This window comes from Rousettus aegyptiacus, unplaced genomic scaffold (assembly GCF_014176215.1).
Source record: "Rousettus aegyptiacus isolate mRouAeg1 unplaced genomic scaffold, mRouAeg1.p scaffold_m13_p_5, whole genome shotgun sequence".
NCBI classification, from domain to species: Eukaryota; Metazoa; Chordata; class Mammalia; order Chiroptera; family Pteropodidae; genus Rousettus; species Rousettus aegyptiacus.
In genome coordinates, this window is record NW_023416308.1 from 65379233 (window position 1) to 65393311 (window position 14079).

The following is a 14079-nucleotide window of genomic DNA, read 5'->3' on the forward strand; positions in this document are numbered from 1 at the left end:
TTTCGATACTTAGTTTGTCGTTCATCAACATGGAAAATAAAACCCACCTCTTACAACTTTATGGCCAGTATCACCGCGAGAAAAGCTCTTTGGAAACTGTAAAGCGTTGTATCTATAACCTCTGCAACAGGTATTAACACGCGAGCCCCTCGCTTTCCAGTCCTCGGGAGTCCCTCCAGTCTGCACAGCTCCGGGTAGGAAGTAGGATTAACCCCTGCGCGCCTGTCTGGGCGTTTCTCCAAGAGGACGGGGTGGAGTTCCGCCCCTCCGCCCCCGCCCCCGCCCCGCTGCCTCCTTTCCCCTGCGCCTGGACTCGCGCTTCGCAAGTCTCTCTCCCGCCCAGGCCCCAGCTGCGCTTCCCGGCCCGGCAGGCAAGGCACAGCAAGGCGGGCGGGCAGCCAGGATGCAGGCCCCGAATAAGGAGCACCTGTACAAGCTGCTGGTAATCGGCGACCTGGGCGTGGGCAAGACCAGCATCATTAAGCGCTACGTGCACCAGAATTTCTCCTCGCACTACCGGGCCACCATCGGCGTGGATTTCGCCCTCAAGGTGCTCCACTGGGACCCGGAGACAGTGGTGCGCCTGCAGCTCTGGGACATTGCAGGTGAGCATTGGGGGGGGGGGGTGGTCAAGGGCAGGAGCGCTTTGCGGCTGGTTTCGGGTCCCGCGGCAGCGTGCTGCGGCTAAGAGGAAAAGCCAGGTCTCCTGGGCGCTGCGCCGAATGAGACTTTTCCTGGTGGGTTGGAAACTTGGTTTCAAAGAAAACAAAAAAAGTTTCTCGCCCTCGCTGAAACTTCCAGCGCATACTCTGGCGCGTGGAGCTGTTGCTTTAACTCCCTCCCGCACCCTCCGGTGGGATCTTTCTGCTCAGCGCGGGCCTTCCCCAGGGACGCAGAGGGGGACATATCTAGAGTTGCATTCAGTTCTCATTTTCCGGGCGCGGGCAACCCTACTGGTGACGCGACCCTGAGTGTCAAGCCCGCCTTTCCGTGCCTGGGCCGACCTAGGGGAAGCCCTTAGACGGGCTCACCGCGGGAACTGGGAGAGTTCCAGACAAGAGGAATTTACCAATTCCTGTCTTCAACCGTCCACTTTATTCCAACTTTCTCCACTCCCAGTTCTACCCTCAGTTAAGCGAATTTGAGGTTCTGTTTTGAGGAAGCCCAAGACGTTTCTGCGTATATATGGGGGTCAAAGTATTCTTTCTCTTTCTCTCTCTGGCTCTCTATTAGAAGGAATTTGTGTATTTATTTTAGGTCCAGTTTTGTCTAAGGATCTACGACATTAACTGTGAAATTTCTTCATTTGGTTTTAAAATTTTCATTAAGAGGCCTGGAAAATGAGAAGCTTCTCCACAATGTTTGACATCAGAATTTGATTCTGAGAGTTTGTACCTGGAGTTAGGCACAGTCAAATGAGAGGATGCAAAGCATCCTCTCCGAGACTGAGTCCCTGGATTGAGGCTATTTGCAACCTGGGTACACCCGACCCCTCATTATAGATCCTGGCTCTGCCAATCGGTTTTGCTCACTGGCTTCAGACAAGTGCCTTCTGCTCAGTGCATCCCAGCTAAGTGGAGAGAGGTTCCACAATGACTACTCAGGAATCTTCCTGCTCAGAAGTTTTCAGGCTCTTTGGGATTCTGGGATGAACCACTTCAAACATTCTCACTTCACCTCTGTTTCATAGGCTGTGGCTTCAAGAACATTCTTAAGTGCTGGACCCAAACTAGCTGATTCTCTTTCAAAAAATAGGTACATTTTAGCCAGTGCAGTTGACCGAAAACATTTTATCATGGCTTGAAGCAAGAACAAATGTGGAAAATTTTTGAAAGGGCATTTCTGGTTCTAGGGACTCCAGTGCCTCTTTAATCATCAGCTGCCAGGTCTTATGATAAAACTCTTGGCATATGGACAGATTCATGCATTCAGAGGCATCTTCAGCAGTGCTGGTAGCACAGGGGTTATCAGAGGCCAGGAGATGTATGTCATCAGCCACTATCTGATTGGACTTTTCATTAAAAAAAAAAAAAAAGAAAAAAGAAAAACCACCATGAGTCTGAGCACTTTGTTGCTGGATTTTAGTGTCTGAAAACTCTTTTGGATGAGTTAGAAGTTTCCAGGACTCAGATTTAGAAGGAACTTACTGTTTGGAAGGGGTACAGCTATAATTTAGACTTTTGTGTCAGATGCAAGTAAGGATGTGACCTCAGGCATGTTATATAATGTCTATGGGTCTCAGTGCCTAAGATCCTAAATTCCAGAGTCAAACTGCCTCTCTGTCTGAGTCCCTGTTTTAGTCCATATGCCCTGGGTGATTTGGGGCAAGTTCTCTAACTTCTTGGTCTCAGTTATTTTATCTGTAAATAAGTGGAATGCTTTCTCCCAACCAATGAGAGATGAGTAACCAACAAGTGCCATCGAAAGGTGACATTTAGGAGAGCAGCCAGGATTATTGTTACACTAGCTACTATTTATTTTTTTGAACATGTAAAAATGCTAGGCAAGGAGGATATGATATAAATGTGTTGATTAAATCCTAATAAATGATGATTTCTATGTTACACATATAATCTGTTCTAAAACCACACCGTTTTTTAGCTATACTCATATTACAACACACTGTCATGAGCAATTTAACTCCTAAGCTTAGAAATGCCTCCTGAGCCATGGTTCTGGACTAAGGTTGACATAAAGGCTACAGTCACAGAAGCCTGTGTAGACAAGAAGTCTGAGCCTTGGAAAGTCAATTCTACAGATATGGCCATGTGCAGCATCTTAGTAGGGGAGCTTCTTTGTCTGAGAGCTCTGATGTTCTGTGGGAACCTCTCTCTGGCAGCCTCTAGCCTAAAGGCCCTGGAGGCTGAGTTAGAAGTTGGGTAGCAGGCAAAGCTGGTTGGGAGAAGCTGGGCCACTGTGGGATGTCTGGAGCATAGTACTAACATGTTTCAGGCTTCATAGGTACCCCATAAGGGTACCTATGAAATCCAGTCTCAGCTGTCCACCCATACTCCAGTCAGCTAAGTTTACTTTATTGTACCTTCAAATTGCAACTTGTCTCTTCAAACATAAGAATGCTTCTCTATTTCCTTTGTGTTCACCTATGGTGTATATCTGAAAGCAACAGTTAGTGAAGGCTATTGGGCCACACTTTGAGAGGGTTGGAAGTATAGATAAGATAGAGATCTGCGTATCCTGATGGAATATCAGGTCCGTTTTCTATAGAGGAAATCTTAGCTCAGTCTCGATATTCATTTGGTTTAATGCCAAGTAGGGCCCATTTGTCCAACAAATTCCTATGATATATATCATGTAGCCACTTAGACTCACCAGTCTGATCCTGAAAGACACCAGAAAGCATCTTTCAGGGCTTGTGACCTTGACCATAAACCCAGTGTGATGAATCCCACAAATCATATAGGAGACAGCCATCTCCCTGAGTTCCAATGATTCCACCCTAAAGGAGAAGCTCGAGCAGCTCTGGATTTAGAAGCTCTTGATAGAATGAGAAAAACTGAGTCTCTTTGCCCAAGGCCACACAGCGAATAAGTGGTAGAGCCAGAGCTGACCTAGTTCTGTCTGGCTTGGAATCAAGCTATGTTCTTTATGGCTGCAGTCTTGTGAGTGCCTGATGCACAGGCGACCTACAAGGGTTATGCCTTCTTACCCTTTAAAGGAGTTACTTTTTCAGTGGAAGGGCTATCTTCGCCTTCTTCCTATGGCTAATCAGTTTTTAGATAATATTCAGTACCACTGTGCAGACAGTGGAAGGAGTTGGAATGTAAATGCATTCCTGAAAATTTGATTCTTGGTTATAGGTTAATTCTTTTTATAGATTTATCAGAAAAAAGTAAACAAAAGTGCACACTTGAGACTTCTTTTCCTACTCCTCTCTGATCTCTGATACTATATACTTCATTAGTACTTTCAAAGAGAACAACTTTCTCTAGAATTCTTGATGTGCTTTGGCACCTAGCTGAAGGAATGGGAACAAAGTAATAGTAGCTAACATTTCTTAACCATTTATTACAATTGTCCACACATATTTAGTTTTGAATATCCCAGTACAATAGCTATTTAAGTGGTAGTACCGGAATTTAAAACTTGGCCATTGAATTCAGCACCCAGGTTCCTAACAGCTTTACTCTATTTCCCACAATTTAAAAATAGAATACTTTAGACATATTCTAAATTATAGATATTGTAAATATATAATACATGACATTGGGCAAGGCATAAAACCTGCTGGACCTCAGTTGTCCCATATATAAAATGGCAATTATTTGATTTTTCTTTGATATTATATGTTTATATTATTTATCTCTTGCCATCTCTATCAGTTTTAGTATATTCTCATTGTGCCCAGGTAGTATGTGGCAGTTTATTTCAACTTCTTATTCCAAGCAACTTGAACACATTATTTAACTTCCCTGTCATGGTTTCCTGTCTGTAAACGAGGGGCAATAGCAGAATCTGCATCTTAGAATTGTTAAAAGAATGAAACGAATTAATTTATGTCAAGCTGTTCCTCATATGTCATAAATGCTGAACATATGTAAGCTATTACTCTTGTTGTTTTAATTATTACTACAAACTACTTTTACATACATTTTCCTGCTTAATTTTCTCAGCATAACCAAGGGTATAGATAGAGCAGGTTGTGTTAACCCCATTTTATATTAGAGAAGATCAAGAGTCAGAGAAGTAAAAGACTTGCCCAAGATCACAAGATGTAGCAAGTGGCAGAGTTGAATAGGAGCAGCAGGTCTGCTTAATGCCAAAATTATATATATTCTGGCATGCATACATATGGGCGTAGAGTCAGGAGCGCTGGACACTGACTCCTCGCACCAGTGGCAGTGAGATTCATCTGGGTCACAGTTTTACAGGTTGGAAAATACTTCTACATTGTGAAATTCAACTGAGGGAAGAGTTTGGACTTGATCATCTCGTCAGTATCTATTTCAAAATACTGTACTTGTCCAAGGAGTTTTGGAAGAAGGGTCTTAAATATCAATGTAATAGATCTAGACATGCAGAAAGAGCTAAATTTGGTGACTACTATGTCAGGCAAAAGAAAGAACAGCAACCAAATAGTGGCCACTGTCTGTTGGGCAATGGGCAGTTTATTGCCTTGTTTCTTGCCTGGATAATTATAGATTTTCTAAATACCACATGGACTAACATGCTATGTGCTTATGGGTAAATAATGTATACACTGAGCAAAATAGTGAATTTTCAAAGTGGGGAGGTATGGGGAAACTCCTCAGGGCTTCTTGCAGGACAATCATTAGCATCTCTGTTTATCACAGATGCATGTGCCTTAGGCATGTGGGACATGTCCCCTCATCTAGGTTTAGAGGACTAGTTATGACAGGAGAGCACATAGTAGCCTGACCGAGGAAAGCTAAGTCATTTGAGAGAAGGAAGGCATTGGGAAAAAGCAGCACTTATGAGCTTCAAGGCTACAGTTCCGCCTTTGTGCGGGCATCTTCTTTACGATATCTCACTTATCTTGCAAAATCAATATGTCATAGCAGAGTTGCATAAAAAACAGGATTGTTGGGTTTTTTAATTAATAAAGTAATATATGCTCAATGTAGCAAAATTGGAAAGTACAAAAGAAAACAATGACAACAAAGGAATACAAATAGAGAATATCCACAGTCAACCTTCTTAATGAGTTAAGTAGTAAAGGATGCTATTTGTAAGTCTAAACTGGACATCTTTCCACACACACCGGACTTTATAGTTTGTGTTAACTGTACTACCTTTGCCTTAGTCACTTAGACTTGAAACCTCTGTCATCTTTTCTCTTTCTCCTTTGATTCTCCCACACCATCAATCTCCAAGTCAGATTGTGATTATGTCTCTCTTGCCACTCACTGCCCTTGACCAGGGACTATTATTATTTAACTGTTCTGCTGTCATAGCCAGCTGGCTGGTTCTGGTCTCCCCTTCCTCTAGTTCTTATGTGTACCAAGGTCAAGTTTATCTTCCCAGGACATTGTTTTGGTAGCTTCCAATTACCTATAGATTATATATATTATGATGAGAAGAATTGAAGTGGTGGGGTGAGGTAATAGGAGAGCTGATGATTAGGAGGAGGACAGATTCTAAGTTATGGAGCTATTGAGGGAAGAGTTTGTGGGCTCTGAGCTAGTAAAAAGTGACTGGAGTCCTTGAGGCTTGGCTGTGTCAAAAGGAAACCCAGGATCTGTCTCATTGTGGCCTTGTCGGAACACAGTTACTCTCATTGAGGGTCAGAGGGTCTCATTAAATAATGTTTTTGTTTTACTGCATTGTATTCAAATAGTTTCAAAACTTGATGATTTAAGAGGTATAAGATCTTACCTGGGAAACTATTTATTCACTCGATAAGCAGAGGGATTTAGGGGAAACGAAATGGAATAATTTTTGCTTTTGTGGAATCTGATAGTCTAGTGGGGTGTAAAGGTTTTTTAAAGAGATAATCATGGAGATAATTACTTAATACTGTTTTGAAAGCACTCTGAATGGGAAGTGTCAGGCATGAAAAGAAAGTAGAAAAAGAGGGCTTACCTCAACCATGGCATGAAGGTGAGAAGACACCGTGAGGACTGTGGGTGATCTGGCATAGCTAGAAATCACAGTGTGTGAGGAGAGAGCTGGTGAGATGAAGCAGCAAGTTAAGATAGAACATGTATGCTAAGCCAAAGAGTAAGAGTGATGATTCCTTCCATTTATCAGTTTGTCATGGCAATCTTTGAAGTTTAAACACTATAGTAATTCTGGGAACTAGGTCTTGCTATTTCTAGTTTTATAGATGAGGAAACTGAGCCAAGTGTAAGTAGATCATAGTGCCTGTTACATACTGGTTGCTCAATAAAAGTGGTTTGGTGTTCAACAGTCACTGAGGTTGACATTAGAATTATTGCACACCTGAAAAAGTTTTGAGAATAGCTGTCTCCTGCTAGGCTTAGAATTCTTTCTTTCCCCCTTCTCATGATTAACTTTGGGGAATCCTGCAAAGCCTTCAAACCACTGAGAGAACTCTTTTTATTTCTTTCACTCTCTTTGATTCTGAGATGAAAATTCCTAGAAGGATATGGTGGCCCTGCCACTTCTGGGGTAGAAATCAGTTTCATTCCATCAAGGGAAGATCCTCATCTTCTAGGTTGGTGTCTAGAGTAGTCTTCCTCTACTAGACAAGGTCATATCTGTAACTGTTGTTTGGGGTTCCAAATTATTGAGTTCCACTAATTTTTTTCAGCTGTTTGAGAATTTGGTTAAGAAATTATATGATCTTAAATTACCCTTTGAAAATAACTCAGGTTTTAACTTCCACTATTCCCCACTCCCTTGGGTGTTAATCAAATCCTATCTTGAAAAATAACTTCATTCCTCCTTTTAGTAGCCATGACTTCACCACTCACTTGAACTACTTTAGCAACTTCCTACTACCCATCCCTTCCTCAAGCTTTCTCACCCATCAGTTCGTAATCCACAGGGGTGAGACATCTCAGCATAGCGTCATTCTCCAATTAAGCATTTTCTAGTTTGGCATCCTTCAGTAGATCCCCATCACTTTCAGAATCTCACCTCCTTCAAGAAGTCTCCATTGAGCCCCCATGACTGAGGAAGACAATGTTTCTCTGTTCCCAAACATCCCATGCTTACCTCAGATTAGACGTTCTTCTACTGTATTGGAATGTCTTTTCCCTCCACAGTGTAACCTAGATCCTAGCATAGGTGCTAGTTGGTGCTCAATGAGTATTTGTTCAATAAAGTTTTTCAGTCAACTAGTTCATTATTGCTTTAATTCTAAGATATATTATTGTAAATTTTCTACAGTAAAACAAAATTTATAAGCTTTGTTCATGCATGAAAGATTTCATAATTTTATGAACATTGTCATATAAAAATGCATACATTTTAGAATCAGTAAATATGATTATCACTTAATGTGGCATTCTATTTTTTTTCACTAGAAAGTGACCTTAAAGACCATTCTTAAAAACTGTCCATGTTCATTTAATGAAGTTTTCAAAATTTGGAGTGAAATATCATTTGTTTGGAGGTCAAATGACCAAACTGTATCTTTAAGATTTTTGGATACAGTATATGAAGTAATTTCTTCTTGAAAGGTCATTTTCACAGAGTTAAAACTTAGAGGGCTCATCAAACCAAATCCTTTATTTTATAGATGAGGAGCTATGCTTTGAAAAGAGGCTTCACATTAGTTTCTCAGGCCCATCATCCTAGTTAATGGTAGAACTGAGATTATAATGCAGGATTTTTTGGTTTATTAATGATGAGATTTGAATAATAAACAACTGGGCACAAAAGTAATTGAATTTGGTACGCACGTAGCCCTATGGGCACCCAGATTCATCCAGAGTCTGGCTTCAAATAGCATTCCTAATATAATTGCTCCTCACCCTCCATTATGAGGCTTAAAATCTGGCCATTTGAACTCCTTGCTATTCCTACTCATGCCCCATGTTTATTGCCTCTGCCTTTGCTCCTGCTCTTCTTGCTGGTTCGCATGTCCTTCCCTTTACTTCCACACATCCAAATCCTACCTCATGTTTAAGACCATCTGAAAGGGCAACTCCTCTACATAGATTTCCCTAATTCTCTCATTCCAGTGGTAACTTCCTCCCTTGAATTTCATGCAAGTTTTCTCTATTCCTTTCTAGCACTCCTGCCTTTAGCAATACATTAATTATTTTGTACTTCTCCAAATATCCTTCGTGATTTTTAGCAGAACTTGCCACAAGTTATTCCTTTGTGATTTTTAGCGGAACTTGCCACGAGTTATTCCTTCATGATTTTTAGCAGAACTTGCCACAAGTTATTTGTTACATAATTTAATGAAATGACTGTGGAGTCAGCAAAGAAAAGGAAAAACACCATGTAGGAGGAGAACCAACCAAGGGCAGGTTTTGAAAGTAAAGGGGAAAAAGTTTAAAAGGAGGATAGTCAATCGTTTCAAATGTCTGAGGGAAACCAGAATTATTACTTTTTGCTCTGAGTCTACTTTGTGAAGTCTGTGTTATCCCGATTCATTATTTAACTTTTCTTTCTCATCAGCCTTGCATAAATCTGCTCTCTCAAGATGACCGATGAAAAACTTAGCTTCTTGTTTAATGTAGAAACTCATTTTCAGCTTCTAAAACTGACTGCATCTAGCTTTACCTTCTTGTTGAATATAGGTAAGATTTGCCTCTGAAAGATGGCTAGTGGTAAGATGAAATGAGAGCCATTGTTTATGGGGAACTAAAGAAATTGCACAAAGAGCTTGGGGGGTTCTGAATTGGGAACAGATTTTTTCAGAGTAAATCTTGAGAACGAGCAGAAGTTTAGTAGGCATAAAAAGTAAATGAGTTGAAATAGAGATCTTGCTTTATTCATTCCTCTCCTCTCCCTTCTGGGGTTCCCTCTCACAAATAATAAGTAAATATTAATTGTTACTTCATTATGTAAAGAGTACTTGTATTACCTATTACCAGTTCCATTCTATTTTGCAAGCTCCTTGTGAGCATAGACTAAGAACCTCTCAGAGTGTATGTACTGTGGAGATATAAGGGGACAGTAATTGAGTAATTCCATGTGGGTTTAAAAAGTCGCTGGTATAATTAGGGACACAGGCTGCAGAGGTTTGCAGCATATAAAAAACAGTACAAGGCAGGGCAAGCAAGCATTACAGTGTCAGTGCTCTGTGAGTACAGAGGGAGAAAGAGTTGAATGTGGAACCGAGTAGTCAGAAAAGGCTCCAAGAAGGTAAAGTTTGGTACAACCTTGAAGAGTAGGTAGAATTTAGGTAGAGAATAAGGGGGAGGGTATGTCCCAGTGAAGTTGCCATGTAGCGAGTGTGAATGAGAGTAAGAAACAGAATTTAGCAGAGCCTTGCAAGGCATAGTTTTGGGCAGGACTCTGATCTCTATCTAAGGGTTAGTCTTTAACCTGTAGATCACGGTATGCAACCTTGAAAATCCCATAGGAGTCCAGGGATAAAATAAATGAGCTTTGCCTGGCAAACACTTGTTCATCTTTCAAAAGCTTCTGAAAAATCTGTTCCCAGTACTGGACCACCCAAGCTACTGCTCCTGTTTCCCTAGGAAATGGAACCAAAGCTTTTCCATAATCCTGGTTCCTATTTTGTTTCTCGACACAACTTCACATATAGCTAGATGGATGCAGTACAACAAGGCCAAGTGCGTTTAAGAGTATTTTAATGCAGAGAAACAAACATGGGATTCTAGATAACCATTCATAAGAGCTTTACAATAAAAAGAACGGATCAATAGCAAGAAATTCTTTTAAAATAAAATTACAGAAATTTCACCAAATTCCAAATATTTCGTTAGACTTATTTTCATAAAACTAATATAAAAACACAAATTTAAGGCAGTGTTTTTGTGATATAAAACAATGCAAAAGGAATAGCATCTCAGCACTTTTTTTTCTTTATATTGTGTGTTTGCTACTGGTCAGGTCAAATGAACTAACCCCTAAACATTATTCATATAATGTGGACCCTGTATTTCTGAATGTTATGAGTTTTAAAGACATTCCAATATCTGTTTTATTAGAGATCTTCCAATTTATAACTGTTGGGAAGTAGGTCAAGTTACTTTAAATCTGGTATGGGTGGCATAACATGTTACCAGCATCTTCAGTTTTGTGTACCTGCTGTTGGTAGTAGTGGGTTCCTGAAAGTGTTTAATTATGAAAATGATAGGGTGAAAACAGATCTTTGAAAGGTGAAACTGGCAAAGGTGTACAGAATTTCAAGTAAAGTTAAATCTCAGCCATGACCACCCCCAGAACTTCAGTCTCATATATTCAACTATTTACCCAACATACCTGTCTAACGGACATCTCAAACTTGTCATAATCTGATCTACTTCCATGAAACCTTCACCTCGAAAAGTCTTCTCAATCTCAGCTAAGATCAACTTCATACTTTCAATAATTCAGGCCAAAAGTTTGGGAGTCATGCTTGAGTCATATCATAATCTATAACCCATCTATCATCTCATCTTCAAATATATCCAGAAAACAATCAATATTTACCACCTTCATCACTGTCACTTTGATTCAAATCATTATCTCTTGCCTGGATTATCATCTCCCCACTTCCAACCTTGACCCCTGTAAGTCATTTCTCAGTGCAGTAGCCGTAGTTAACTATTTACTCCTGTCATTTCATGCTTTTCATCTGCTCCCCATCTTTCGGTGCTTTCTTCTCTCCTGAAGAATAAAACGCATCTGCATAACAGCTCCAAACTGTCTACTGTCTGGACCCTGTGATCTGCCTGCCTCAGCATGCACTCCTCGTCCCCTGGCTCAGTCCTCTCCTTTGTGTTCTCCAAACACTTGCCAGGCACATTTGTGCCTCAGCATCTTTGTACTTGCAGTTCCCTCTGTCTAAAACCCTCTTCTCCTAAGTATCCATATGGCTTGCTCCTTTATCTCTTTTTTGACTCAAATGATACCCACATACCCTTTTCTCCTTTTCTGATTTATTTTTCTCCATGGCACTTTTCACCAGATAATGTATTATATGTACCCTTACTTACTTTTTTGGTTACTGTTTATCTCTTTTCACTAGAATATAAGCTTCCTGAGGGCAAGGATTTTCAATTGCTTTTTTTTTCTAGTTGCTAGAACAGTGCTTAGGAAATAATAAGTATTAAGATTTTTTGGTTGTTGTTGAATGAATGGATGAGATGAGACAGACCTAACTAAAGTGATTTCGGTGGGAGCGGAAAGAAAATGATGAATGCAAGAAACATGACAGAGAATGACTCTCAGAGGCTTGTTAAGTCTGCAGGTATCCACTGGGAGGGGATAAAGAATTACAGGTTATTCCTTCACTCAATAAGGAGACTTATTGACCCTTATTGTGTACAGAGTGCAGTGTTTGTCATGGAGCTGCAGAGACTTGGTTCAGGCTAGGGGGAGGTGAGTAATTTTATAGGGTAAGATTACACAAGGTAAATTTCAGGATATAAGCCTTAAGTGAGGGGTCCCCAACCCCTAGGCCATGCATCAGAGGCCTGTCAGGAACAGAGGAACACAGGAACACAGCAGGAGGTGAACAGTGGGCAAGCAAGCGAAGCTTCATCTGTATTTGCAGCTGCTCCCCAGCGCTAGCATCACCACCTCATTTCTACCTCAGATTATCAGGCATTAGATTCTCATAGGAGCACTGGTCCCTGGTGTCAAAAAGGTTGGGGACTGCTGCCTTAGGTGACTTGGCAGAATGATGATTGATTGACACTTTTCTGTCAGTGGTTTGATAGAGCAAAGAAGACAAGAAAGAAGGTGAAGGTGTTTCAAAACCATCGCAAAGGGTCAGATGGGCTCTTAAAAACTGGAGTGAATCTTGCTCACCAGGATGTCAGCCTGACTCTGATCCTAGAATATCAGTTTCCCTGAACCTTCAAAAACATTTTAAGCCATTATAAGTTCAGTGGCTATTTAATCATCTTGTCAATTGGATAATTTGTTTGTTTGTTTTTTCTTCAGGCCCTTGTACAAGGTCCATATTTATTTTTGGCTTTATCTTTCTGCTTTTCATACTATTACTCCTTAAAAGTAAAGAGCATATCTTGCTGGCACATTTAGCTCTACTGATTGTGCCATGACTCCCAATATATATATATATATATTTTGGAATAGAGTAATTTGGTTACAAGGGATTATTTCTTAAGATGATGAGAATGATTATGAAAAAACAAAAACAAAAACAAAAACGATATTCCAGTCTAAAACTTCTTGCAACAGATAGACACATAACTCTGTTAGAATATTAATTTATATCATTGAACACCTATTGATTATTTACTGGAAATGAAAGTAGAATGTAGGATAAGTGTATTCATATGCAGCACTAGTTCATGAAGACATGACGATGTTGTATGTTAGAAGAAATCTTAGTTTGGTTTTATTTCTACCACAGTATATTGAGCTCTTACTAGATCCAAAAGATGAGAAATAGGCCTCAGATTTACAACATTAAAACATGATCACTCTGTTCCCTAGGTTTTTACAATGCCATGTTGGAGTTAGAAGTATGAATACACAGCATGTAAGTGTGAATGGTGTAGGATAAAGAACATGCTTGGAATCATAAAAGGGAGTCACTGATTCCAGCTGGCAGGACAAGGGAGGTTACACAAATGGGTGACATTTCAGGGCACAATGAGAGGTGCCTAGGATTTCATTGAACAGGGTGAGAAGAGAGACGGGGAGGAAATTCAGGCTTTGAGAACAGAGATGCAAAAACAAACAAACAAACAAACAAACAAACAACAAAAAACTCCTAGAAATTCCAGGGAGTAATACAGGTTGTGTTTTCCAAAGAACAAGTTATCCAGTGTGGTTTGTCCATGAAGCACTTTGAAGGAAATGATAGGAGAAGAGTTTGGAAAGGTGTTTGGAGCCAAAGGATTCTTCATGTGTAGTGTTAATAAATATGTGTTTTTAAGCAGAGACATCGAAGGGCTAAAGCAACAAATCATAATGATAATATTTACATTTCAAAATTGGATTCTGATAGAAATAGAGTTTTAAGACTACCTAGGGAGTGCTTAAAATAAAAACAGATTCCTGGGCCCCCTACAAAGCCAACACAATAAGAATCTCTGAGGAGTGTAGCCCCAGAATGGGTATTTGATAAATACCTCAGATATTTTTTCCCAGGTTTATTGAGATATAAATGACATATAACCTTGTGTAAATTTAAGGTGTACAGTGTGATAGTTTGATACCTGTTGCAAAATAGTTAATGCCTTTATCACCGCATGTGATTACCTCTGTGTGTGTGTGTGGTGAGAACAATTAAAATCTATTCTCAACAACTTTCAAGAACATAATACGGTATTGTTAACTGTAGTCACTATGCTATATGTTAGGTTCCTAGAACTTATTATCTGTAACCAGAAGTCTGTGCGCTTTGACCAACATCTCCCCATTTACCCCATCTCCAGCCTCTGGCAACCAACATTGTACTTTCTGATTCTATGAGTTTGGCTTTTTTAGAGCCCACATATAAGAAATCATACAGTATTTTTCTTTCTTTGTCTG

General features: G+C 40.2%; 1 protein-coding gene across 1 annotated transcript in view; it reads left to right on the plus strand.

Annotated features, from left to right (window-relative positions):
* The first annotated feature begins 312 nt into the window (after nucleotides 1-312).
* RAB38 (RAB38, member RAS oncogene family) overlaps nucleotides 313-14079 on the plus strand; it is a 45233-nt gene continuing 31466 nt past the window's right edge. The window contains exon 1 of the mRNA XM_016153161.2: nucleotides 313-605. Within this exon, the coding sequence (XP_016008647.1) occupies nucleotides 404-605 (202 nt within the window). The 5' untranslated portion in view covers nucleotides 313-403. The remainder of the gene's footprint in view (nucleotides 606-14079) is intronic.